This window comes from Nyctereutes procyonoides, unplaced genomic scaffold (genome assembly GCF_905146905.1).
Source record: "Nyctereutes procyonoides isolate TBG_1078 unplaced genomic scaffold, NYPRO_anot_genome, whole genome shotgun sequence".
Classification (NCBI taxonomy): domain Eukaryota; kingdom Metazoa; phylum Chordata; class Mammalia; order Carnivora; family Canidae; genus Nyctereutes; species Nyctereutes procyonoides.
This window is the reverse complement of record NW_026575139.1, coordinates 45,899,502-45,924,300: the sequence shown is the minus strand read 5'-3', so window position 1 is coordinate 45,924,300 and position 24,799 is coordinate 45,899,502. Positions and strand designations below refer to the sequence as shown.

At 39.4% G+C, this 24,799-nt stretch overlaps 3 protein-coding genes across 7 annotated transcripts in view; 1 reads left to right on the top strand and 2 right to left on the bottom strand.

The window, feature by feature from the left end:
• Positions 1–10,203, bottom strand: part of L2HGDH (L-2-hydroxyglutarate dehydrogenase) — a 38,553-nt gene extending 28,350 nt beyond the window's left edge. For both annotated transcript variants that reach the window (XM_055303877.1, XM_055303878.1), the window contains exons 1-4: positions 10,047–10,203; positions 6,832–6,947; positions 5,994–6,145; positions 300–431 (exon numbers count right to left, since the gene is read on the bottom strand). In XM_055303877.1, coding sequence (XP_055159852.1) covers positions 300–431; positions 5,994–6,145; positions 6,832–6,947; positions 10,047–10,186 — 540 coding nt within the window. In that variant the 5' untranslated portion in view covers positions 10,187–10,203. The remainder of the gene's footprint in view (positions 1–299; positions 432–5,993; positions 6,146–6,831; positions 6,948–10,046) is intronic.
• A 149-nt stretch (positions 10,204–10,352) lies between these two features.
• Positions 10,353–21,717, top strand: DMAC2L (distal membrane arm assembly component 2 like). 3 transcript variants are annotated; one of them, XM_055303883.1, is made up of 6 exons: positions 10,386–10,436; positions 15,969–16,084; positions 17,913–18,024; positions 18,932–19,140; positions 19,718–19,889; positions 20,752–21,717. In XM_055303883.1, exons 3-6 carry the CDS (start codon positions 17,918–17,920, stop codon positions 20,864–20,866), a joined length of 603 nt encoding a protein of 200 aa, XP_055159858.1. In that variant the 5' UTR covers positions 10,386–10,436; positions 15,969–16,084; positions 17,913–17,917; the 3' UTR covers positions 20,867–21,717. The 3 variants fall into 3 exon arrangements, with proteins under 3 accessions (XP_055159857.1, XP_055159858.1, XP_055159856.1); XM_055303882.1 differs by lacking the exon at positions 15,969–16,084 and having other exon boundaries at positions 10,353–10,436; XM_055303881.1 differs by lacking the exons at positions 10,386–10,436; positions 15,969–16,084 and adding an exon at positions 10,821–10,983.
• A 483-nt stretch (positions 21,718–22,200) lies between these two features.
• Positions 22,201–24,799, bottom strand: part of CDKL1 (cyclin dependent kinase like 1) — a 55,512-nt gene continuing 52,913 nt past the window's right edge. For both annotated transcript variants that reach the window (XM_055303879.1, XM_055303880.1), the window contains exon 9: positions 22,201–24,215. In XM_055303879.1, coding sequence (XP_055159854.1) covers positions 24,108–24,215 — 108 coding nt within the window. In that variant the 3' untranslated portion in view covers positions 22,201–24,107. The remainder of the gene's footprint in view (positions 24,216–24,799) is intronic.

Sequence of the window (24,799 nt, the reverse complement as noted above, 5' to 3'; positions counted from 1 at the left end):
GTGCCTTGTTGTTGTTTTTTTTTGTTGTTGTTGTTGTTTTGTTTAATTAGTCATTCATTCACCATCTCAGAGAGATATTGTCTTTGCTTATGTTTTTCGGATTTGGTATTTTCTCAAAGGGAAAGAAGAAATCAGGTGTTCAGAAATGTGGCAATGCCCTCTTGTGGCTGTTACCTCACTGTCCCAGAAGTAGTGATTCTTGCTTCCTGTAAATTTACCCTCAGCTTCCATGTCACAGGACCGAGCCCTAAATGAAAATGTCCTTGTGAGCAAGTATGTGGGGTTAGTGAATCACTTACCCTACAATATGGCTCCTTCTTCTTTATATCCTCCTGTTGGATTAGCCTCAGGCCCTGGACACCATTCTGGAGGCCTCTCTCATACAGGGCCTGAAGTCTGGGAATTTCTTCTTGTTCAACAGCTACTATAAGCTTTGAAAGAAACCCAAAACCCACAATAAGGAATATAGCAAGTTAAACATATGATCAGCTATAAAAGATAAAGTCAATAAAAATAAATAATCACATGATTCAAATTTGGTTGATTTTTATCTACTTCTTCCTTTCTTCATGACCTCAATTTCTTTCCTTCTCCATTAAAAAATAGTTGTCTTAAGAACACTACATTAGAACAAATTTTACCCAAAAATGAGATGTAGCCTCAATTTCCACTTCTGCTATCATAGTTGCTACATGAATCTTGGCAACAGCAATTGTTACTGCCATCACTCCCTCAATCCCAAAGGGGAAGAGTAACATTGGCAGCATAGTTTTTACAATTAAAAAAAAAAAAAACAAAAACAAAAAACAAAAGCCCAAAACCAACAAAAAACCAGAATGGCTTTATTTCTATAAGAGTATATAAAATATCAATATATCAGAAAGTCAGTGGTATTCAGTATAATGGGATATCACTAACAGAAAACTACCAATTATTTTTCCTGGAATAAAGTATATTATAAACAATTTACTAATGCATTCTATTGCAGAGGAAAAAAAAACAGTAAATTAATCAACTTTACTCAGGATTCTTTTTCTATTTACTTCTGGGCAAACTATCGGTTTGAGGTAGTTTCTTCCTTAACAGCTACTGGCAAAGAAAAGCAACAGATGCATGTTCAAGGTACATTAGAATTCACAAATTGCTACTTTGTAGCAAGAAGTTACCATAATTTCATGAGATAATACTTTTAATCAAGGTTTAAAGGTTATTTAAATCAACAAACAGGGGATCCCTGGGTTGCTCAGCAGTTTAGCGCCGCCTTCAGCCCAGGGTGTGATCCTGGAGACCCGAGATCGAGTCCCACGTTGGGCTCCCTGCAAGAAGCCTGCTTCTCCCTCTGCCTGTGTCTCTGCCTCTCTCTCTCTCTCTGTGTGTCTCTCATGAATAAATAAATAAAGTATTTTTTAAAAATAAATAAATCAACAAATAACTAACCATAAAAATAGAAGTGGAATAAAAGGACACTATCAAGAAAGTGAAAAGACAACCCAAGGAATGGGTGAAAATATTCACAAATTGTATAGCTGATGTCTAATATCCAGAATATATAAAGAACCTTACAATTTAACATAAAAAGTGTAAATACTGTTTTATATCTTGCTTTTTTCACTTAACTCTATATCAGGATCATTATTCCACATTATTTTTAAAAATCTTCATAGCATCTTTAATAGCAACAAGAAATTGTTATTCTTAAAAACTACATGAAGACTTATAAGGCAATATTATGAAAAGTACATAGCAACAAATTAGATAATCTATATGAAATGGAAAAGTTCTTAGAAAAACACAAATTCTGAAACTGACTCAACTAGAAAAAGAAAATCTGAATAGGCCTATAACAAGCAAAGAGACTGAATTAATAACTTTAAAACTTCCCATAAAGAAAAGCTCAGGCCCAAGGGCTTCCTTTACACATGAATGCTGCCAATATGTTTAAAGAAAAATTAGCTCCAATTCTGCATAAACTCTTTCAAAGAACAGAAGAGGGAATACTTCCTACCTAATTCCATGAGGCCAGTAATAGCCTGATACCCAAATCAAACACAGATATCAAAAGAAAATAAATTGCAGACCAATATCCCATATGAATATTGATGCAAAAATCCTGAACACAATACTAGTAAACTAAGTGCAGTGACATATAAAAAAGATTATACGCTGTGACCAAGTGGGATCTATTACAAGAATGTGAGATCAATTTAATATAACATCCAAAAGTCAATTAATGTAATATACCATATTAATAGAATATAAAAACATGATTGTTTCTCAATAGGAGCAGAAAAGGCATTTGAGAAAATCCAATACCCTTTCAATGATAAAAAAAAAACTGTAACAAACTTAGGGCACCTGGCTGGCTCAGTTGGTAGAACATGTGACTCTTGATCCCAGGTTGTGGGTTTGAGCCCCATGCTGGGTATAGAGATTACTTAAAAATCTTGAGAAAAACAAACAAAAAAATTTAGCAAACTAGTAATAGAAAGGAATTTCCTCAATCTGATAAAGGGCATCTACAAAAAACCAACAACTAGCATTATATTAAATAGTGAAAGATTGAATGCTTTCTCCCTAAGATCAGCAACAATACAAGGATGTCCATTTTCACTTCTCCTATTCAACACTGTATCTGTGATTCTACCCGGAAAATTAGGCAAAAAAAAAAAAAAGAAATATATATATATATATATATATATATATATATATATATATATATATATATATATAAAAGAGGCATCCAAACTGAAAAAGAGTAAAACTATCTTATTTGCAGATGACATGATCCTGCATATAAAAAATCCTAAGGAATACACACATACACAAAAAACTATTAGAATGAATTTAGCAAGGTTGTAAGAGAAAGGAATATATAAAAAGCAATCATATTCTATATATTAGCAATGAATAATCTAAAATGAAATTAAGAAAATTAAGAAAACAATTCCCCTCACATGGGCAATACTCCCCAAATTCATCTATAGATTCAGCATGATCTCTATCAAATTTCCACTGTTTTTGTTTTTGCTTTTTGGAAAAACTGACTAACCAACCCTAAAATTCATATAGAAATGCAAGGGACCCAGAATAGCCAAAACAATCCTGGAAAAAGGACAAAGTTGGATGACTCACACTTCCTGATTTCAAAATATAATAAAGAGCCATCGTAATCAAGATACTATGGTACTGGCATAAGGATAGACACACATCAATGGAATGGAATTGAGAATCCTAAACATGCCCTATTACATTGATGCTCAGCTAACTTTTTAAAAGATTTATTTATTCATTTTAAAGAGAGAGAGAGAGTGCATGGAGAGGAAGACCAGAGGGAGAGGGAGACTCAACTAGACTCCTCGCTGAGCGTGGAGCCTGATGTGGGACTCAATCTAATGACCAAGATCACTTCCTGAACTAAAACCAAGAGTCAGACATCTGACTGCACCACTTAAGCGCCCTCAACCAACCTTTAATAAAAGTGCCAAAACAATGTAGAAAAAATAGTTTTTTTTAATAAATGGTGCTGAGACAACTGCCTAGTCACATGCAAAAGAATGAAGCTGAGCCCCTTCTTCACACTATATACCAAAATCAATTTAAAAGTGATCATATACTGGAAGTACGAGTGCAGTGGAGTAGGGGACTCTGCTTCTGATGGCAGGGTCTCGGGAAAGAATAGTAGGCCAGCTATGAAGCTGAAATAGCCAAAGAAGCAGGCTAAGAAAATGAACTAGGAAGATAAAGCACTTAAGCAGAAACAAAAAGAGAAGACATTTGAGGGCTAAAAGTGAAAGCTGCAGAAAAGGATCTTCTGGTCACAGTTGGAATTAAGAAATCTGGCAAAAAATAAGCCAGATTTGATCCCAGGCTTATGAGGCAAAGGTGATCCCTCATTCTAAATTCCTGTTTAAACATCTAGATTACCTACCATATCTGTTGCCACCTACAGCTAGAATAAAGTGTCATCTTGGATCCTGTTGTACATTTAGGAATAAACTTCTGTTAAAAAAAAAATCATATAGTCGCTCATCTTCTCTTTTGTTCTTTTCACTCAGTCGTTTCTACCTCAGCTCTGAGTCAGAGTAAGCCCAGCCCAGACTCCTGCCAATCTACCCTAATTCTGTACCACCTGGAATTAAACCGACTCATGAAGGGAGGGAGAGTGATCATAGATCTAAATGTTAGAGCTAAGGCTATAATAAAACTCTTAGAAGAAAAAATGTATGAGTAATTTTTCAGGTTAGGCAATGATTTCTGAGACACATCACAAAAACTATAAGCAACAAAAGAAAAAAAGATAACTGGGCTTCAAAACTAAAAGCTTCTGTGCCTTAAAATATATCATCAAGAAAGTAAAAAGGAGGGCAGTCCGGGTGGCTCAGCGGTTTAGTGCCACCTTCAGCCCAGGGCCTGATCCTGGAGTCCCAGGATCGAGTCCCACGTCAGGCTCCCTGCATGGAGCCTGCTCCTCCCTCTGCCTGTGTCTCTGCCTCTCTCTCTCTCTCTCTCTCTCTCTGTGTGACTCTCATGAATAAATAAATAAAATCTTAAAAAAAAAAGGAAAAATCTATAGGAGAAAATTTTTAGTATTATTTAAAATATTATTATTATTTTATTTTATACATAAAAATTTAGTATTTTTGTAATGTTTCAGTAAATATCATATAGCTAATGAAAGGCTATATCTAGAATATATGAAAAACACATACAACTCAAGAATAGAGACAAATACCCCAATTTTTATTTTTATTTTTTCAAATACCCCAATTTTTAAATGGACAAAAGATTTGAATAGACATTTTTCCAAAGAAGATAAATGAGTGGCCGATAAGCATAAGAAAAGATGCTCGGCACCATTAATTACTAGGGAAGTGCAAATCAAAACCACATTGACATACCATTTCATATCCACTAGGATGGCTAAAATAAAAGAGACAGACAATAACAGGTTTTGGCCAGGATGTAGAGACACTGGAATCATCATTAGTTGCTCATGGCAATTTATTTTTTAAAGATTTTATTTATTCATTCATGAGAGACAGAGAGAGAGAGAGAGAGAGAGAGAGGCAGAGACATAGGAAGAGGGAGGAGCAGGCTCCCTGTGGGGAGCCTGATGTGGGACTCCATCCCAGGACCCCAAGATCACACCCTGAGCCAGAAGCAGCTGCTCAACCACTGAGCCACCCAAGTGCCCCACTGATGGCAATTTAAAGTAGTGCACAATTTTGAAAAACCGGTTTGCCAGTTCCTAAAAATGTTAAAATTGGAGTTACCAAATGACCCAGGAATTTCACTCCAGGGTATGTACCTGAGAGAAATGAAAACATAAGCCCATGCAAAATTGTACATAAATGTCCACAGTGGCATTATTCATAAGTCAAGTGTGGAAACAACCCAAATGTCTATCAACTGATAAAGAGGTAAACAGAATGTGGTATACCTACACAATGGAATATAAAAAGGAATTCTGATTCATGCCATAAGATGAATGAACCTTGAGAACATTATGTTAAGTAAATGAAGCCAGTCACATAAGACAACATATTGTAGAATTCTATTTATAGGAAATGTCCAGAATAGGCATCCACAGAGACAGAAAGTATATTAGTGGTTGCCAGGAGCTGGGGAGAGGTAGAAATAGGAAGTGGGAAGTATTGGGAACAACCATTAATGGATACAGGGTTTCTTTTCAAGGTGATGATTATGTTCTAAAATTAGAGCTGATACTTGCACACTTTTATGTATATACAAAAAATCGAACTGAACACTTTAATAAAAGGATGAATTATATGGTATATGAATTGTATGTCAATAAATCTATGTTTAAAACTACATGGAGTTAGTCATACCACCTTTTCTAAAGTTATTTCCTAATATTAGATTTTGAAAATTACATAAAGAAAGAAAAGCCAGTTTTTAAAAAAATTCAACACTAAACATCACTACAAAAATGCTAGTTCTAAGTAAGTCAAGGCCCTAGGAAAATGCCTTACCTTGCCACATTGCTTGTAGGAAATTCCCTTTTGCTTACAATACTCATAGATGAGGGCTGCACCTTGTACACACAATTTAGCTTTCAGAGATTCAGGTTTGTAGTAAATGCCACTATGTATGACACCACTGTTATGTCCAGTCTGGTGAACAGCTACCGGACAAGAGAAACAAGGTAAGAGAAACTACACAGTGCGTAGAAAACCTACAAAGTGGAGGAACAAACCTAGTTAAAGCTATTAGAGACCGCATTATTGAAAATTCCGCCTGACTTTGTTCTTACAGGCAGAGCACTGGTAACTTCTAGTAACCATGCCACATTCCCCCCAGCCCATCCTTGACTTCAGTTACAACTCTGGTACACAAACCCACCTCTCACTACAAGTAAACCACTTCAAGCAACCACTATAGTTTTGGGCATTCTGCCCCAGAGCCTTTCCTAACCAGTGAAGATGTGAGGGGAGAAAAGACTATGCCTCAACATCCCTAGGGGTAATCCTCAGACAGTAGAAACACTAGCTGATGGATAAATGTGCACAATCCCTTGAAATGTTTATGTAGCTCCTCAGAGGTCCCAGAGGAATCAAGCTCACAACAGCAACCTTGATAATGTACCCTCCTTGGCTTTTCCTCCATTTCGGTTTACTCTGCACACCCCCTCGCTCCTGCCTCCTAAACAACCTCTCAAATAAAACACCTCAAGTTCTAGTTTGAGGCTCTGCTTTATGAAGAACCCAAACTAGGATACAAACATCAACATTCAACACAAAAGATGTAGAACTGAGACAATGAGCAGGTACTCAGGTTAGGCCCAAAGAGCAACATTGATATTATACATACCTAGATGTTTCTCTTTTTCCAGAACACCAATGGAAAGTGTTGGATGCCGCAGGATGAGTGCTCTGGCAGAGGCAAGGCCCACAATTCCGCCGCCAATAATGACTACGTCAAATGAGCTTTAAGAGAAAGTCACCTTTAAAGCATGTTTACTGTAGATCTCATCAAACTTCGTGTGCACAATTTTCATTATCAGTGGACGATCAAACTATTAATTTGTAATATTAAAATCAAATATTTATTGGGCTTTTTGCTATTGGCTTCTTAACAGAAAAGCCTTTAAGAATTACGGCATTGCTGGGTATTATAACAGCTACATCCAGCAGGCAGGGTAGCTAGTTCCCCAAGCTGCTCTCAATCTCTCCATAGCCCTCTGCCAGGACTGGCTGCATCTGCAATTACTGTATTAAGCATCACACTCTTCTCTACATCTATTCACTTGAAACTCAAGTACAGGGGCACCTGGGTGGCTCAATCTGTGCTGCATCTGATTCTTGGTTTCCGAGGCTCAGGTCATGCTTGTGGGTCATGAGATGAGCCCCTCGCTCAGTAAGGAGCCTGCTTGAGGATTCTTTCTCCTTCCGCCTTTGCTCCTCCCCCTGCTTGTATGCACACACCCTCTCTCTCTTAAATGAATAAATAAAATCTTTAAAAGAAAAAGATTAAGAAGGGCATGTATAGTCTACCAATTCAGCAACAAGAAGCAGAAAAGATTACCTTTAGCACCTACCTCATGGCCAACAAATCTAGTTTGATAGGAATATGGCCAATCTTGCCTTTTCTATACCCCACCTATTTCATCTCCTTCCTGCACTAAATTATTTTGATGCAAATCCTAAACATCATTAAATATTTTAATATGTTATTTCTAAAAAGCCTCTTTAAAGCATGCACACAAACCAATATTCTACATTTTTTAATTTTACTTTTAGTTTTTTGTTGTTTTTTAATCTTAACTGGCTCCACACCCAAAGTGGACCTTGAACCACCCTGAGATCAAAAGTTACATACTCTACCAACTAAACATGAATCTTTGCCATTAATTTAATTTAAATTAAAAATTAAAAATAAAAAAATAAATCTTTACCATCGTATAACACACTCCACTCAAATCAGATAATTGCTTTAGGCCTTGATGGTGGCACAACTTCCTTTGTTCTGTGCTCACTCAAATGCAGGAAAAACAGGTCTTTGGGCTTATATCTTACCCAATTTGGGCCACATCATTGGCTTCCCACTCTTCCTCAGGCCATTCTTTGGATTGTTGAAGATGTTAAAGGATATAATGGTCCCTTTTTTAGTCCCAAATATGGACTCCACCCATCTCAAGTCTTTCTGTAAGGGAAATTCTAACATTCAGAACCTGGATCCCAGGTGCATGACTTCATGTTTTATACTTCCTTGGGAACCTCTGGTGTACTTTTCTTTTATAAATCAATGCTCAGTATTTCTCAACGGATATTCCTCTTATGGCCCTACACGAAAAAACATGCCTACAATGAAAAAAAAAAATCAAGCATGTACTAACTAAACATGACTGAGCAACTACGCTGCTGGGCATCTATCTCAGAAAAATAAAAACCAATGTTCATACAAAAACCTGTACATAAGATGTTCACAGTAGCTTTACTCATAATAGTCCCAAATTATAAATAGTCCAGATGTTCTTCAAATGGTGAATGGTCAAACTGTAATACATCCACGCCATGGAACAATTAGAAGGAATCCACTGTCATTATAGGCAACACCTTGGATGAATCTCAAAGATATTATGCTGTGTGAAAAGAGCCAATCTCAAGGTTATATACTGTGTGCCTCTGCTTATACAACATGCTCAAAATGACAAAATCTTAGAGCTAGAGAATAGATTAGTGGTTGCCAAGGGTTAGGAAGGGTGGAGAGACGGGATGTGAATATAAAGGGATTGGTAATACAAGAGATGTCTTTGTGGCAATGAAACATTTCTTTATTTGTGGTGGCAGTTACACAAATTAACATGATTAAATTGGATAGGATCACACACAAATGAATGCATGTAAAAACCGATGAAATGTGAACAAGGTCTGTGGATTGTGCCAATGTCAATCTCCTAATTTTGATATTGTACTATAGTTAGGTAAGATCCTCTCATTGGGGTAAATTGGCTGAAGGATGCATAAAATCTGGTGGTTTTTTTTTTTCAATTTCCTGTGGCTCTATAATTATTTCTTTTAACAACTATAAACAAAACCATCACTAATCCTACTTCTCTTCCCTTAAGAAAAGCAATCCCAAAATAATTGTCTACGTACCCCCTTCTATGACTCACAAATTCTATGCCACTCTAATCCACTAACTAAACCACTAACACACACAGCAACCAGTCAAATTTGGAAACCTCAACATTTAATCACTCCCTATTCTTAAAAAACCCTTTAAAAGGCTCCCAATGCTCTCAGAATAAAATTCACTATGTGGCTAAAATAAAATCCCTGCTGTGATGCAGCCTCTCTCCAGGGCCATTCCACACCACCTCTGTTCCACTAAGCTCTGGTCACACTCAGCTTGTCCACTTTCTAGTTCTTGAACTAGCCAAGAGCTTTCCAGCTGTAAAGCCTCAGCATAAGCCATTCCCTCTACAGAGAGCAGAGAAAGACAGTGGCTTCTAATGGGATCTCCAAACTTCAAATCACAGGACACTTACTTGTGCAGGCTTTGATTAGCAACTGCACCGCTTCTCACAGGGGCAACTCTATGCAGTGGTTGCCAGGACCTGATGGGTTTAAGAACCGTTTCAGGCCTTTCGAGCAACACCAGGCAGGGATGCCAGCTAATAAACAGTATATTTGATTGCTTGGTGTGGTAGGGCCTTGAATCCTTAAAAGGACCACCTACAGGAGAGACTAGGCTCCGACTCACAATGGAGCCTTTAAGGAGCTTAAGTGACCCATCCAAGAACTGAATAGGAGGTGGAGGGACAGTATTCAAAACCGGAGCTGCTCTGGACCTCTCTACTCCACACCGCCTTACTCTTTTCATCCGGCGCACACACACAACGAATGAATCCTAGAAGGAAACTGCTGGGATCCGAGGTTGGGATCCCAGGCTCCACCGGATCCTGACCTTCTCTCACGCCCGGGAGAGGGAAGCAGAGCAAGGGCAGAGGTCCAGCAAGGGGCGCCTCAAGGAGAAGCAGCAGTAGTAGCACAGGCGACGAGGGCAGGCCAGCGGCTACTCACCGGGTGCTGGCTCTGCGGCCACCCTGGCACAGCGGCCAGGGCCTCCCCTGCGCCGGCCTGCACGCCGCAGAGAAGCCCCCGGGGAAACCCCCGCGGGCCCGGCTGCAGGCACCGCTCAGGTAACGCAGCGCCGGCACCATGGCCTGCGCCCCCTCGCCGGCCCTCCCCGGCCCTCCCCGGCCCTCCCTCGGCCGCCAGAGCCCGCCCCGGAGCCGGACGCGGCAGAGCTCCCGGCGCCGCCTGGCCCCGCCTCCCACTCAAGGGCCAATCACGCGCGCACCTTCGCCCCACGTGGGAGCGGCGCCAGTGGCCAATGAGCGCGCGCGGCGGAGGGCGAAGGGCAGGCCGGCGGCGCCGTGGACGCGGGGCGCGCTCGCTTCCTCCTGCGCTGTGAGTAGAGGAGCTAGGCCCGGAGCGAGGCGGCGGCGGGCTGGTGGCTGCGCTCTGCTCTGCGCTTTCCCTCTCCCGCTGTTGGGCTGGCGGGAAAGCTGGTCCGTCGACTCGCGCGTCCTCAGTCCTCGCCGCCCAGCGTCCTCGGGATTTGGGGAGAAGGCCTGGGCGTGACTGGGGTGACGGGCCCGGCGGCCTCCCCCCGAGTCCGCCAGCTGGAGGCCGGCTGCGGGCCGCGGGCGGAGGCCCACCAGGGGCGGGGCCTGTCCTTCCCTAGCTCGCGGGCGGGACGGAGGCTCTTTGTCACGGCCACGCCGGGCAGCCTGCAGCCTCCCGGACTTGTTTTTGAGTTGCTCCTGGCGGGGTCATTTCTTGGTGCTGTAAACAGCGAGCGTCTAGGAGATCCAGACGGCGCGGTCTTTGCCATCGTTTAACTGTCTGTTTCCTTATCTTAAACGCTGGGTGGAGATGGGGTTTAAATATGCTGTGCGGGGCTGCGGACAGCGCCTCACCTGGACAGCGCCCTTCCACCCGGTTGTCCTACAAGGTGAGGTGAGAGACGTGGGCTACGTAATCCCTAGACGACCTTCTGACCCTAAAGCTATGTGATTCACCGTCACCGTGGCAGTTGAACACCTGTACTCTGTGCTTAGTGGCAGTTTTTGATTTTTAGGATCAGAACAGCTGAACACAGGGGCACCTGGGTGACTCAGTCGTTCAAGCGTCTGCCCTTGGCTCAGGTCATGATCCCGGGGTCCTGGGATCCAGCCCCACATGGGGGCTCCCCGCTCAGCGGGGCCCTGCTTTTCCTTCCCCCTCTCCCTCTGTCTGCAGATCCCCCTGGTTGTGCTCTGTCGGTCAAATAAATACATAAAATTTAAAAATAAAAAAAACCCAGCTGAACAGAACAAAAATAGAATGTTAAAAACTTTATTGCTGGAAGGACTTTGTTTGAATTTGGTTCCAGCCCGTGGTCTGGTTGCTTGTGAATCTCATTTCACCTCTTTGCCTTAGTTCCTCCTCTGTGAACTAGGAGTAATAATGTCCCGCTTATAGGCCTGTTGTGTGGATGGCAGGAGATAAGGCTCATAGGTGTTTAGCACAGTGAAGTACAGTTGACCTTTGAAGACCAAGGATTTGAACACTTAAAAGAGATATTTTTCAATAAGTCCCATACAGTAATACAAATGTATTTTCCTTGTGATTTTAACATTTTCTTTTCTCTAGTTTTTTTTTTTTTTTAAGACTTTATCCATCCCTTCGTGAGAGACACATAGAAAGAGAGACAGAGACATAGGCAGAGGGAGAATCAGGCTTCCTGCGGGGAGCCGGATGAGGGACTCCATCCCAGAACTCCAGGATCACCTGAGCCAAAGGCAGAGGCTCAACCACTGAGCCACCCAGGTGTCCCTCTCTATTTTACTTTATTATAATAATACAGTATATGATACATATAACATGCAAACTAGGTGTTAACTATGTTATTAGGCTTCTAATCAAATGGGAAACTGTGAGTAAATTTGAGAGGTCGGAAGTTATATGCAGATTTTCAATCCCTGGGGTAGGGGGCGGTTTAATCCGTGTGTTTAAGGGTAAACTATATTGGATAAATGACTACTCTTATTATGTTTAAATAATTTTACTTTCTAGACCGTTGAATACTTTATTTATGAACACAAGGTAGAATGTTACCTGCTTTTCCTATTACAAATAAAAAAAGATACGGTTGTTTGTTAAATTCAATTTTTTTTTTTTGTTTTGAGATTACTGTAGAGTCCCACACAGCTATAAGGAACAATAGAGATCCTGGGTATCCTTTACCCATTCTCCTCCAATGATAACATCTTGCAAAATTGTAGTGTAGTATGATAACTAGGAAATTGACATTGACACATTCCATTGATCTTATGCACATTTCCCCAGTTTTACATTTGTGTATTTGGTTCTATGTAGGTTTTTTTTTTTTTTTTAAGGATTTTTTTAAAATTTATCCATGGGAGGCAGAGACATAGGCAGAGGGAAAAGCAGGCTCCTCACAGGGAGCCTGATATGGGACTCCATCCTGGAACCGCAGGATCACACCCTGAGCCAAAGACAGGCCTCCAACCACTGAGCCACCCAGGTGTCCCTGGTTCTACGTAGTTTTTATCACATATGTAGATTGTCGTGTTGCCATCACAGTCAAGCTACAACACCCATCACCACAGGGATTCCTCCTGGTGCCCTTTTATAAATACACTTCATTCCTGCAAGGCACCCCTCCCCAGTCTATCTCCCTTTCTAAAATGTTGCCATTTTGAGCATGTTCTATAAACCAAATTACAAAGTATGTAACTTTTTGGATTAGCTTTTTTTTTTTCACTCAGCATAATCCCTTGAAATCCATCCAGATTGTTGCAAGTCTCAACGGTTTATTCCTTATTGCTGAGTATAGTATTTCAAGGTATGAATATACCACAATAGGTTTAACCGTTCACCCTTTGAATGACAACTGAGTTCTAGTTTTAAGCTATTTGAAATAAAGCTGCTATGAACATCAGTGTACTGCTTCTTGTGTGAACCTGTTTTTATTTACGTGGAATTAATGCCCGAGAGTCCAGTTGCTGGGTCATATAGGATAAGCACATGTTCAGCTTTGTAAAAAATTGCCAGACTGTTTTTACAAAGTGGCTGTGCCTTTATATGTCCTACCAGCAATGTTTGAGTAATCTAGTGTCTCCTTATCACCAGCAATTGGTGTTGTCACTATTTTTTATTTAACCATTCTGATAGGTAGGTAGTGGAGATGGTTATTTTTTTAGTTTGCACAAGATGTAGTGGATTTGTTATTAGGTTAAATACAGAATTATACATTTCTGTGGTCTGTGGTCAGACTTTCATGGGTCACTTGAACCCAAAGTAGTGACTTATTTACCATGTGATTTTAAGTACATGCTGCTTAGTTTAGCAAGGTGAAAAAACAATACACCTGCTCTTTGTATAAATTTTTTTCTGTTATCCCCTTGCCTAGGTTTGACTGTACATTAATTTGTTTCAATTAAGTGATTTCAAATCAAAAGCTCACCTTAGGGATCCCTGGGTGGCGCAGCGGTTTGGCACCTGCCTTTGGCCCAGGGTGCGATCCTGGAGACCCGGGATCGAATCCCACGTCGGGCTCCCGGTGCATGGAGCCTGCTTCTCCCTCTGCCTATGTCTCTGCCTCTCTCTCTCTCTCTCTCTCTCTGACTATCATAAATAAAAATTAAAAAAAAACTCACCTTACATTCATACACCCCATAATGTCTTTAGTATGATATCTGTATTCATGTCCCTACCCTCAGCTGAATAGTCATGTTCATTTTCCATCTGTGTCAGAACCCATAAGGTGTTACTTCAATGAGCCCCCTGTGATGCTGGCCTAGGAATGACTTTGGGGAACTTTGTTTCCAATTCCTCAATTCCTAATGAATTCTTTAGTTCTATTTCACTAGACTTTACATACCTCAGGAATAAGAATTGGCATCAATATTGGGTGATCTGCAGTGAGGTGGGGCTATAATTTGGGGAAAGACTTTCCCAATTCCAATAACACCCCACCCCTCCAAATTTTATTTACCCTCAAAAACTAGCCCCCCCCCTTTTTAAAGGATTTTATTTATTCATGAAAGACAGAGGCAGAGACATAGGCAGAGGGAGAAGCAGGCTCCATGCAGGGAGCCTGATGTGGGACTTGGATTCGGGACTCCAGGATCATGCCCTGAGCCAATGACAGACAGTCAAACCCTGAGCCACACAGGCATCCCCAAAAACTAGTTCTTTAGTTCAGTCTTTTGACCCATTTAGCCATCACTTTGAATAGCCCTGCTAAGTAAAAACAGAACTTCCACTTAAACAAACAAAAACTTACTCTTTTTATGCAAATAGGGGAACTCTCAACCAAACCTACTCAGAAACATTTTGTGTATATACTATTTTGAATTAAACCTTAGAGGTCTGGCCTCCTCTAAGTAACAAGCAAAATTGTAATTTTTAGAAATGTGCTCCAAGCCAGGTTCTGATAGTAATGAAGGAGCTTTTTAAAATGATTTTAGGGGCGGCCCTGGTGGCTCAGCGGTTTAGTGCTGCCTTTGGCCCAGGGCCTGATCCTGGAGTCCCAGGATTGAGTCCCACGTCAGGCTCCCTGCATGGAGCCTGCTTCTCCCTCTGCCTGTGTCTCTGCCTCTCTCTCTTTCTCTGTGTGTCTCATGAATAAATAAAATATTTTAAAAATAAAGTTTAAAAATAATAAAAATGGTTTTAATTTCTCGATTATTTATTGAAAAAATATTTTAGTGGTTATTTTTCTTGCTGTTAACTTTTTTTTTTAATCATTAGAGCTAAATTCACCAACTCACCACTAGAGGTCTCCTCTTTCCTTATAGAAAACATTCCCAGAGGTTGCTGCTTAAATTCATCTGAAATTTCTAAAACCAATTAGCACAGGCACATTTGAGAATGTAAAAACCTACCAATTAATTTTTTTCCTTTGTTGCCAAGGGAAAATTTTCTTAAATTATTTAAAATATAACATCTAATATTTTTAGAGACCATAGTGGGAATAAGTTTAGCCTTTCCTTTAAGCTGAAATATGAGGTAAACAAAAGTAAATCAAGTACTCGATTTTCACAGACCACTCTAATTTACCTGGTTAATAACAGTCTCTCTGATTTTGCCTTTCTCTATGGAAATATATCAACCACTGAAGACTACTAATTAGCAAATATTTATTAAATTTTTGCATTAGGGGATGGAAATGTGCTAGGTGCTATGAAAAATGGAAATGAGTAAGATGTGATCCTTGCTCTCCTTTTTGCTCTGCATACTTTTTTTTTCTGCCTAACTTGAAACCCTTAATTATCCTTTAAGACTCATCTCAAAAGACACCTCCAGTGTGAAGCCTCTTCACTTCCTCCTCTAGGCTTTCACAGAATTTGTTCATACCTCTATTAAGACATATTGCATGCTATTTATTTGTTTATATGTTGTCTATCATACTAGACTGTACATTCTATGAGGACAAGGAACTTTGTCTTTCTCCTCTGTTGTTTTTTTAATCTTACCATTGTATCTCTGGCACTAAGTATAGCAGACATTCAATAAATATTTATTGAGCGAGTGAATGAATGGATGAATGGAGATGGCATTTGAATAAGCTCTTGAAATTCCACGGGATGGGAATGGGGTGTGTGCGTGGGGAAGTAAATAGAACAGCCTAATTGGATGCTGGAAAGCTCAGATAAATGAGATTGGCAGCCAGTGGACTTATCAGAGGTGGGCATAGGTGGAGAGAGATTTAACAAAAAGCTAGGAAGGGCTGAGAACAAGAGAGTGATAGCGGGGAGGTTTTGGGAATGAAGGCAGATGATGGTGGAAAAGAGATGAAGAGGGAAGATGATTCCAGCTTCTGTCCTCAGACTTCATCTCTCACTGTTCTAGAACCTCAACATCTTTGATCACTCCTCGGTTCTAAGGTGGTTCCCACTCAGACCTCTTTCTTGTCTCTTTATTCACCAGTTCTAGTACCATCCAGGACTGAGGAAAAAGCCATGGACTGGTGGGAAGAAGAACTAGGTTCAAGTTTCAATGCTGCTGCCAATTAGCCATGAAACATTGAGGAAGTCCTTTTAAATGTATGCATTTATTAATACCCCACCTTGTTCCAGAAGGGATTTAGAGTGTCAGCAAGTTACTTGATATCAGGGCTTCAGTTTCCTCATCTCTAAATGGTCTAGGAGGTCTAAGTTCATTCCAGTTCTCCCACTTTGTGCTTCTGATTCAAATGATTTGTTGATTACCTCCACTTAGAAGTTCTGCTAACACTTCATATTGAGAATATGAAAAACTGGGGATAGAGGTGGGGGAAACCTACAATTTGCCCTCCTGACACTGATTTGTATTAATGGCATCACCATCCAACTGGTGATGGGACCAGAACTTAATGTCATGATGATACTAGCTATTCTAGCCCTTGCCCCAACATCTCAGTGAGCCATGTGGAATCCACCCTGTAATGTCATTCTCACTCTTTCCCCTACTTGGTCCTTTCCCATGGCCACATGTAGTTGAAACCCTTATTAGCTGTCTTTCTGTTCCGTTCTGTTGACCCTCAATCTTGATGATGTTGCCCAAGTAATACTCTGAAGCATAGCTCTAACAATGCCAGTGCTCTTTGCTAAAACCTCAGTGACTCACAACTACCTGCAGAACAGTCCAGACTCCCTTGCTGATCAGGCAAGATCCTTCCTGAGGTGACTGTGTAAATTGTCTGCCTCCTTTTCTCAGGATCCCCATGTACTAACCAAACTGAACTACAAAGTGCCTTGAACATTTCTGCCTCATCTAATCACCTGATGTACCTTCTGGCATTTTGCCTATTGAAATCATGGTGTGTTCTTATTTTAACTCTTTGAGGGATTTTTCAGGTTCTATCATTTATTTTAACTACCTGGTAACTTGTTTTAGCTCACTTCACTCAGCACTAAATTTTCAGCAACTCAAAGGCAGAAACCACATTTCATTTATTTTTGTTTTCCCCTGACTTAGCACACTACTAGAGAAACTTGAACTGAAATAAATCAGATTAAGACTCAGTTCAGAAATCACTTTCTCAACTCATGGTTATAAATTTTTACAGCTGGAAATCATCTGAGCAAATCATCTTATTTTACAAGTGAGAAAACCAGGGGTCAGTGAGGTGAAGCTACTTGTCCAGTCCTTCCTAGCTGCCCTTGCACAATTCTTTGTTTGCACTATTCTGGTGATACTGTGTGCAGCCTTGGCATAGAAAATTCTGTTTTCGGGGATCCCTGAGTGGCTCAGTGGTTTCGCGCTTGCCTTTGGCCTGGAGTGCGATCCTGGAGTCCGGGGATCCAGTCCCGTGTCAGTCTCCCTGCATGGAGCCTGCTTCTCCCTCTGCCTGTGTCTCTGCCTCTTTCTCTCTCTCTCTCTCTCTTTCTCTATCTCATGATAAATCATGAGATATCTCATGAATAAATAAATAAATCTTAAAAAAATTCTTTTTTCAGGTCTCCTCTCCCTTCCTGGATATAAGCGTCTTAACCTCAACACATTTCTCCCTAGGTGATTTCAGTTTGTCATTTTGATGTTGGAAATGTAGACTGGGAGTAGAGCTGGTTTCAGCAAATATGTAGGTTCACTGCCTGCATGGCCATCTGGTGGCAACACTGCAGGCCTATTCCAGTTGAGGGTTGAAGAGTGAAACTTAACATTAGGCTGGAAGGAACCGTAGGGACTGTCCAATCCAGCCCCTCTTTTCTGTAGAAAAAAAAAAAAACAACAGGAGTGTCTTGCTTAATAACTCTGAGTGAGTGGCAAATGACTCACCAGCTTTGCTGGCACAAGAGCACTGACTTTGAGGTTGTAAAGTAAGTTTACTGTATGTATGGGACTCCGATTGCCAGCTGATGATCTAATATGAATACTATTTTGTGTGTCTAGATCAAATGATGCTGTTTGGAAAAATTTCCCAGCAGTTGTGTGGCTTAAAGAAACTCCCATGGTCATGTGACTGTAGAAACTTCTGGGGCTGGTTGAATGCAGTGTTTAATAAGTAAGTTACTCCAGCTAAAGTGAAGAAACATGGGGATTATTACAGCTAGATGAGTTCCCAGTAGCTAATTGGTTATTTCTTGTATTTCAAATGCTTTTTTGTACAGTGTGTGAGATATGATCCTAATTTGTTTAAAAACAAAACATACATAGAAACATTGAATAAAGACCAGAAAAATAGATTACAAATTATTAACTGACCAGGTTGCAGGATTTCAGTGATTTTTCTTATTTGTCCTTTTGATGCCTTTCAAGTTGTCTAAAATGAAAATATATTATTTTTTGTAACCAGAAAAGCTTACCGAATGTGATTTTAGAATATTCTCTGGCTTCTTAATTAGCCTTTTGAATACTACCAAGGGGACTCAAGTTTTTCAAAAAGCGGGTGGCATGCTTCGAAACACCATTTTGAAACTAATGGAACTAATCTCCTTGTTGCTTAATGTAGCATTAACACCACTAACTAGAGAAAACAGCATATGTAGAAATTAATAAATATCACTTAATGAGATTAATTTGAACAAGGACTCAAAATTATTCCCTTTTATATTTTATCATTAATAAAAACAATAACCAAGTGTGGTCATTCACTCACTACGTAGTTCCTGAGTACCTCCTGGTGTCAAGCACGGTGCTACATATGAATCAATGAAGACTCACATCTGCCTGATAAGCTCATGTAAAAATAATAGGCCTTGACAAGAGTTCACTTGGAAACAAAAACAAGGTAGCAGGAAGAGCCAGCATATGTTGTTTTTTTTTCCCCATGGCTCTCACTAATATACTTATCTCCCTCCTTAGTCATTTGAAAGGAAAAGTTATTGAAGTGCCCTATTTATGTTGATGACTAGAGTTAATCAGCTAGTGGTCACACTAAAAACTGACTACTTTCGTTGTCCTGCCAACAGAGTGGATCACGAACGCATCCGGGATGTGGGACCCGACCGGGCAGCATCTGAGTGGCTGCTGCGCTGCGGCGCCATGGTGCGCTACCACGGCCAGGAGCGGTGGCAGAAGGACTACAACAACCTCCCCACGGGACCTCTGGACAAATACAAGATTCAGGCGATTGATGCCACGGACTCTTGTATCATGAGCATTGGATTTGATCACTTGGGTAATTATCCTGTCATTGCTTATGGGAAATGTAGGTGATTTGCAGTGACATTTTGTTGCAGTGGATTCACTGTTAGAGTCATAAGTGTGTCCTTTTTGCCCTTTCCAGTACAATCCAGTCTTTTTTCCTGTGTGTGACTTTTAAAACTTATATAGAGGTTACAAACACTTTCTTTGCTCTTCTCCCTTCATTAAGCTTGTCTCTACATGCCTTTATTTCGTGTTTATTGGTTTAAAATTCAAGGCCATGTTTATCAAACTATTTTTGTCAAATTTCTGTCATCTGAGAAACCCTCAATAATAATGTAAGAATTATTATACCCATACAGCTTCTGCTTGTATGGGCTTTTTTCCCTCCAATACATGGGCATCTGATTATAGAATGGTCCTGTCCATCAGTACAACCTGTATAGTGAATACCTTGTATGGTTAATAGGGTCACTAATCATCCAAGTCTTACAAGGGACTAAAAGGTTTTCCAGAACATAGGATTTTCAGTCTAAAACCAGAAGAGTCCTGGCCAAACTAGTTATTTTAATAGTAGAGCAGATTCTTAAAATGTACCTTTTATCTCCCAGAGGGCCTACAGCATGTTGAAAAAATAAGACTATGCAAGTGTCATTATATTGAGGATAACTGTTTGGAGAGACTTGGTAAACTTGAAAATTTACAAAAAACCATATTGGAAATGGAAATAATTTCATGTGGGAATATCACAGACAAAGGCATCATGGCTTTATATCACTTAAGGTAAGTGGTCAGTGCTAAAATGGAAACTTAACCATATAGGTTAAAATGAATAATTAGAATTTAAATCAAAACAATTTTTTTTAGTATATGTGCTGCTGAAGTGAGCACAAAACTCTACCCCAATGTGGGGCTCGAACTCACAACCCTGAGATCAAGCATTGCATGCTCTTATCAACTGAGCCAGCCATTTGCTATTATGCTTCCTCTCAATGTTTTAAAGCATTTTCCCCCATATTCTTACAGTAACCTCAGTATCACAGGAAGTTTGAGAAATTTTAAGTTTTTGTTTTTTTATTAATTTCTGTACCCATGTCGAGCTCAAAGCCACAACCCCAAGATCAAGAGTTGCATGCTCTTCCAAATAAGCCAGCCAGGAATTCCCCTCACCTTTTACTTTTAAGCTTATTTCTTTTTAGCAGAGAAATTTTAAACATTAGAACCAAAAGTGGTAGATTATCTCTTACCTTAGTTGAGGCTTTGAGGTGTCATCTTTTAGTAAAGTTCCTTTAAGAACTTCCCTAATTTTTTTTTCCTTTCTAGAGTAAGATTCATTTTTTGTATTTCTCATGCAAAGGATTTCTATGCCATAATACATATACAGTATTTGGAAAGATTCAGCTAGAATTATTGATGTAATTCAGAACGATTAAACTTCCCAAGGTCTGGCTTGGTTCCTAGCATGAATTTCATTTAAAGTAGCACTCTTAAAATGGGTGTTCTAAGAGTCATTTTGAAAGTACAGTGTGATATAAATGCATTCTGTGTGTAATTTTTTCTAAAAGCCATTAACTAGAGTTTATTTTTAATGCTTTAAGAGTAAAGGCCAAAATGAGGTCACATTTTTTTCCTTTTCTTTTTGCAGAAACCTCAAGTATTTGTTGTTAAGTGATCTTCCTGGAGTAAGAGAAAAAGAAAACCTTATCCAAATCTTTAAGACAGCACTGCCTTCTTTGGAACTAAAATTAGACTTGAAGTAAAATAATATTCAATAAGTGTCTTATTTCAATATAAAGTATCATTTGAAATTGTTGGTTCTAAACAGCAATAACGATTTTGTAATCATCCACAGACCGTAAGGATGTCGTATCATGACATTCCAGAAGCAGAGTCCATCATGTAGAAAATAAATATTCAGACATGACTCACTGAAGGTACTAGGTTAGAAGAAAAAAACTTATGCACATTAAGTCATTTTAAGAGAAAATGGAAACCAGGTAGCAGTTTAATTCTAATATATTCCTCATTTTATATACATATCTATATAGATATCTCTTGATGTAGATACTGACATAGAGTTCTTTAATGTGATTTAAATGTGCAACATAAATGTGCCATAAATGGGCATCTGGGTGGCTCAGTAGGTGAAGCATCTGCCTTCTGCTCGGGTCATGATCCCAAGGTCCTGGGATCGAGCCTTGCATGGGGCTCCCTGCTCAGCGGGAGTCTGCTTCTCTCTCTGTCCCCCACACTGCTTGGTCTCTCTCTCTCTCCCCCTCTCTATCTCTCAAATAAATAAAATCTTTTAAAAAAATAAATGTACAAAACAGATATTCTTCATCAGAAATTTATATTACTGTTACCTTTTAAAATTATTGAAGAATGTTACTATACATATAGTATACATATATACTATATGAAAAACTGAAAGCTAAATTTCAGATTCATTGGTGGAGTGAATTATGAAAGGCGGTTGGTAGTTATTGAACTATTCATAATGCTTCCCAGGATTTGCATGCATTTCTCATGACCCTCATTCCTGTGTTCTTTATAACATGCACCTTTCTCTGAATGAATACCCTCTGCCTAATATGTCTATTTTGTAAGCTTACTCTGAGGTTTTATTAAAACTAGACATGAAGGGGATCCCTGGGTGGCGCAGCAGTTTGGTGCCTGCCTTTGGCCCAGGGCACAATCCTGGAGACCCAGGATCGAATCCCACGTCGGGCTCCCAGTACATGGAGCCTGCTTCTCTCTCTGCCTATGTCTCTGCTTCTCTCTCTCTCTCTGTATGACTATCATAAATAAAAAAATAATAATAAAAAAAATTAAAACTAGACATGAAGACTTGACTGAATTCAAATAGTTTTGCTGACTGCAATAGAACAGAGGAAATGATCATGAAGACCAACACAGTTATACTTATGTTTTGCTTAAATTAAAATATTGCTTTGAATAGAGAATCTTAATTAGAAACTAATTTTTATTCCCCATATTTTGGATACTGCTTCCTATGAGCTCAGGGACATCAAAAAGAAGTGTAAGCACAAAATTCAATTTATATCTAGAAAGCAATGACGAAGAATATCATAAATAGATAAAAACAGATCTTTATTTTTACCTGCTTGAAATGGCCCTGGTTCTTTTACTGTTAACTAGTAGATTTCTGTATGTTTGGTTTGAACATTCAGCTCTTGACTTGACAGGAAATAATTTTAAAATAAACACTGTATGATGCAGCCTTCGGATAGAAAAATGAATTTCAGTTGTGTTTAGAAGAGAGGCTTACGTAAATAGCACATACCATAAATGATATACCATCTACAAATAAAATTGCCACTGTCAATTATAAAGGCAGAAAACAGTAAATTAAAAAAAAAAAGACTAGGATATAGACCAGTGCCATGTGAAACAGTGGTGATTCCATGCTGAACGAAGGGTTACAGCTACAGTTAAATCAAGCATTAGTACACATTTAATACAACTCATTAGAAAAAAATGAACGCTTCCATCTCCAATTTGTTTGATTTTTGTGTGGTGAGGCAACTGATTCACTACAATTTATTCTGGAACTACTTTTATATTCTGAATGGTTTTCTATAGAACTACTGAATGAATTAGGCAGTTACAGTCATCTGCCTCGTCAAGTGCATTGTTTGGGTTAAAAAGGAAAAGAGAAAATGTAAACTAGTCACAGAAGTGGGATGGCCTTCCTTGTCATTTGAATCCAAGCCCCATGAGAAGAATTAGATGATGCTGGGACTAGTCTTTAACCCATTGTCAGCTCTTTGCAAGAAGCTACATACATCAGAAGCCTTAGGATATTAAACTGGCTGGAGTAGCCAAAATGATTGAGCAGATGCCGAAGTTTGATGAATTACTCAGCAGTAACTGAATAAAGTCAAATGCTGTCATGAAGGAAGTTACTGTAGCAGTAAACTAGTAAGAACACAGAAGCAATGTTTTGAAGATAAAGTAAAATACACTCCCAAAACCACGGCTGGGAACCAGTAAGGGAACAGCAGTAGCACATCAACCAAAACTGGCAATGAGCTTACAAGAAACAGACGTGAGCTTCATGTTGCCCTTGTGTTCAAGGGACGAGGGTGAAAAGCTTTTGAAATAGGAGCGGTAGAGTAAGTCAAAGTTAATTATATGTCATCATTTTAAGTACCACGATACAAAACTAGGAATTTTGGACTACTTGTTATCAGTTCTTAGCATAGTATAAATATGTGCATACACGTATGTAGGTATGTATACTATACATACATATAGTACAAAGGTGTATTTCAGGGAAAATACCAGTTTACAACCTAACATCTTTCATGATCCAAGTAAAAACTCATAAGCAATTTCTTCCAGAACCCAGAACACTATAGTCCTGCCTCTAGATCTGTCTCTCAAGTCGGCGACTGAGCTGGAGAGAATGAAGAACTAATTACTTTCAGGCTGATAGGCTCAGTTCCCATTAAGTCTGTAAATCTTGTTCTACCCACTGACTGCCTTGGTCAGCTGCCAGGCTTCACACCATGGTTTGCAGGGGGAATTGGGTCACCTGTAGATGGGTTATGTAAACCCATCTTGCCTGCAAAAATGACTAAGATGCATCCTTTACTACAAGGTAAAGATAAAAGCATATGTAAAAATGCCTGCAAACATTAAAAACATAAGCAAATAGATTTTGTTATGACAATCCATGATTTTAAGTATTTTGAACAACTCTTAAATATTCCAAAAATGTTTTAAACTATGAAAATTAAGAGAGCGAGCAGAAAATAGAATTTTAAGCATTTTGATTTCAGGAACTAAAACTCTTCTTGAATATGATGACAGTCTGAAAAGGCAGGGGATAGGACTCAAGGCAAAAGCACTACAAGAAAAATACATATGGGTGTTTTGTAATTCATTAACATTGTGAATGTTTTCAAGCAAATGTACAGGTTTTGTTTTCTTCAAATTACTGATGAATTCCTTTTTCGTCTTCCATCTCCAAGCTCCTTAAATGTTTGGAAAATGGTAGTTAAGTTTCTTCATATTCCAGTAGTACTTCTTATTATCCAGAGCTGGAAGGAAGCCACTGCTAGTTAGCTGAGGTAGGCACTGCAACTGCAATTACAAAACACAGGATTAGGTTCAATGCCATGCACACTTTTCGCTATTGAGAACATCTCACAAAAAGGTAAATTAGTCCGTTTTTCAGCACAAAAATACTTTTTCTGTACAGAATCCAGGACCTAAGGGAGGACAAAATGTTTACATTTGTTCTTTTTCCTTTTAAAGATTTATTTTGTTAAAAGATTGTATTTATTTGTTCATGGGAGACAGAGAGAGGCAGAAACATAGGCAGAGGGAGAAGCAGGCTCCCGTGGAGAGCCCAATGTGGGACTGACCCCAGGACCCTGGGATCATGCCCTGAACTGAAAGCAGATGCTTAACCACTGAGCCACCCAGGTGTCCCTTAAAAATTTGTTTTATATTAAGCAAGACATGCACATTCAAGAAAATTTAGAGAATATGAAAAAGAAGGAAAAATTGACGTGAACATTATTGGAAAAAAGACCTAGATTTACAGGAGGTAAGAGCCTGCTGGGACCTGAGGGATCATTTAAAGCAATGCTTGGTCTGAGAAGCAAAGAAAACTGATGCCTGGAGCACTTCAGCAATTTGCCCCCTTTCCCTTTAGTTAAAAA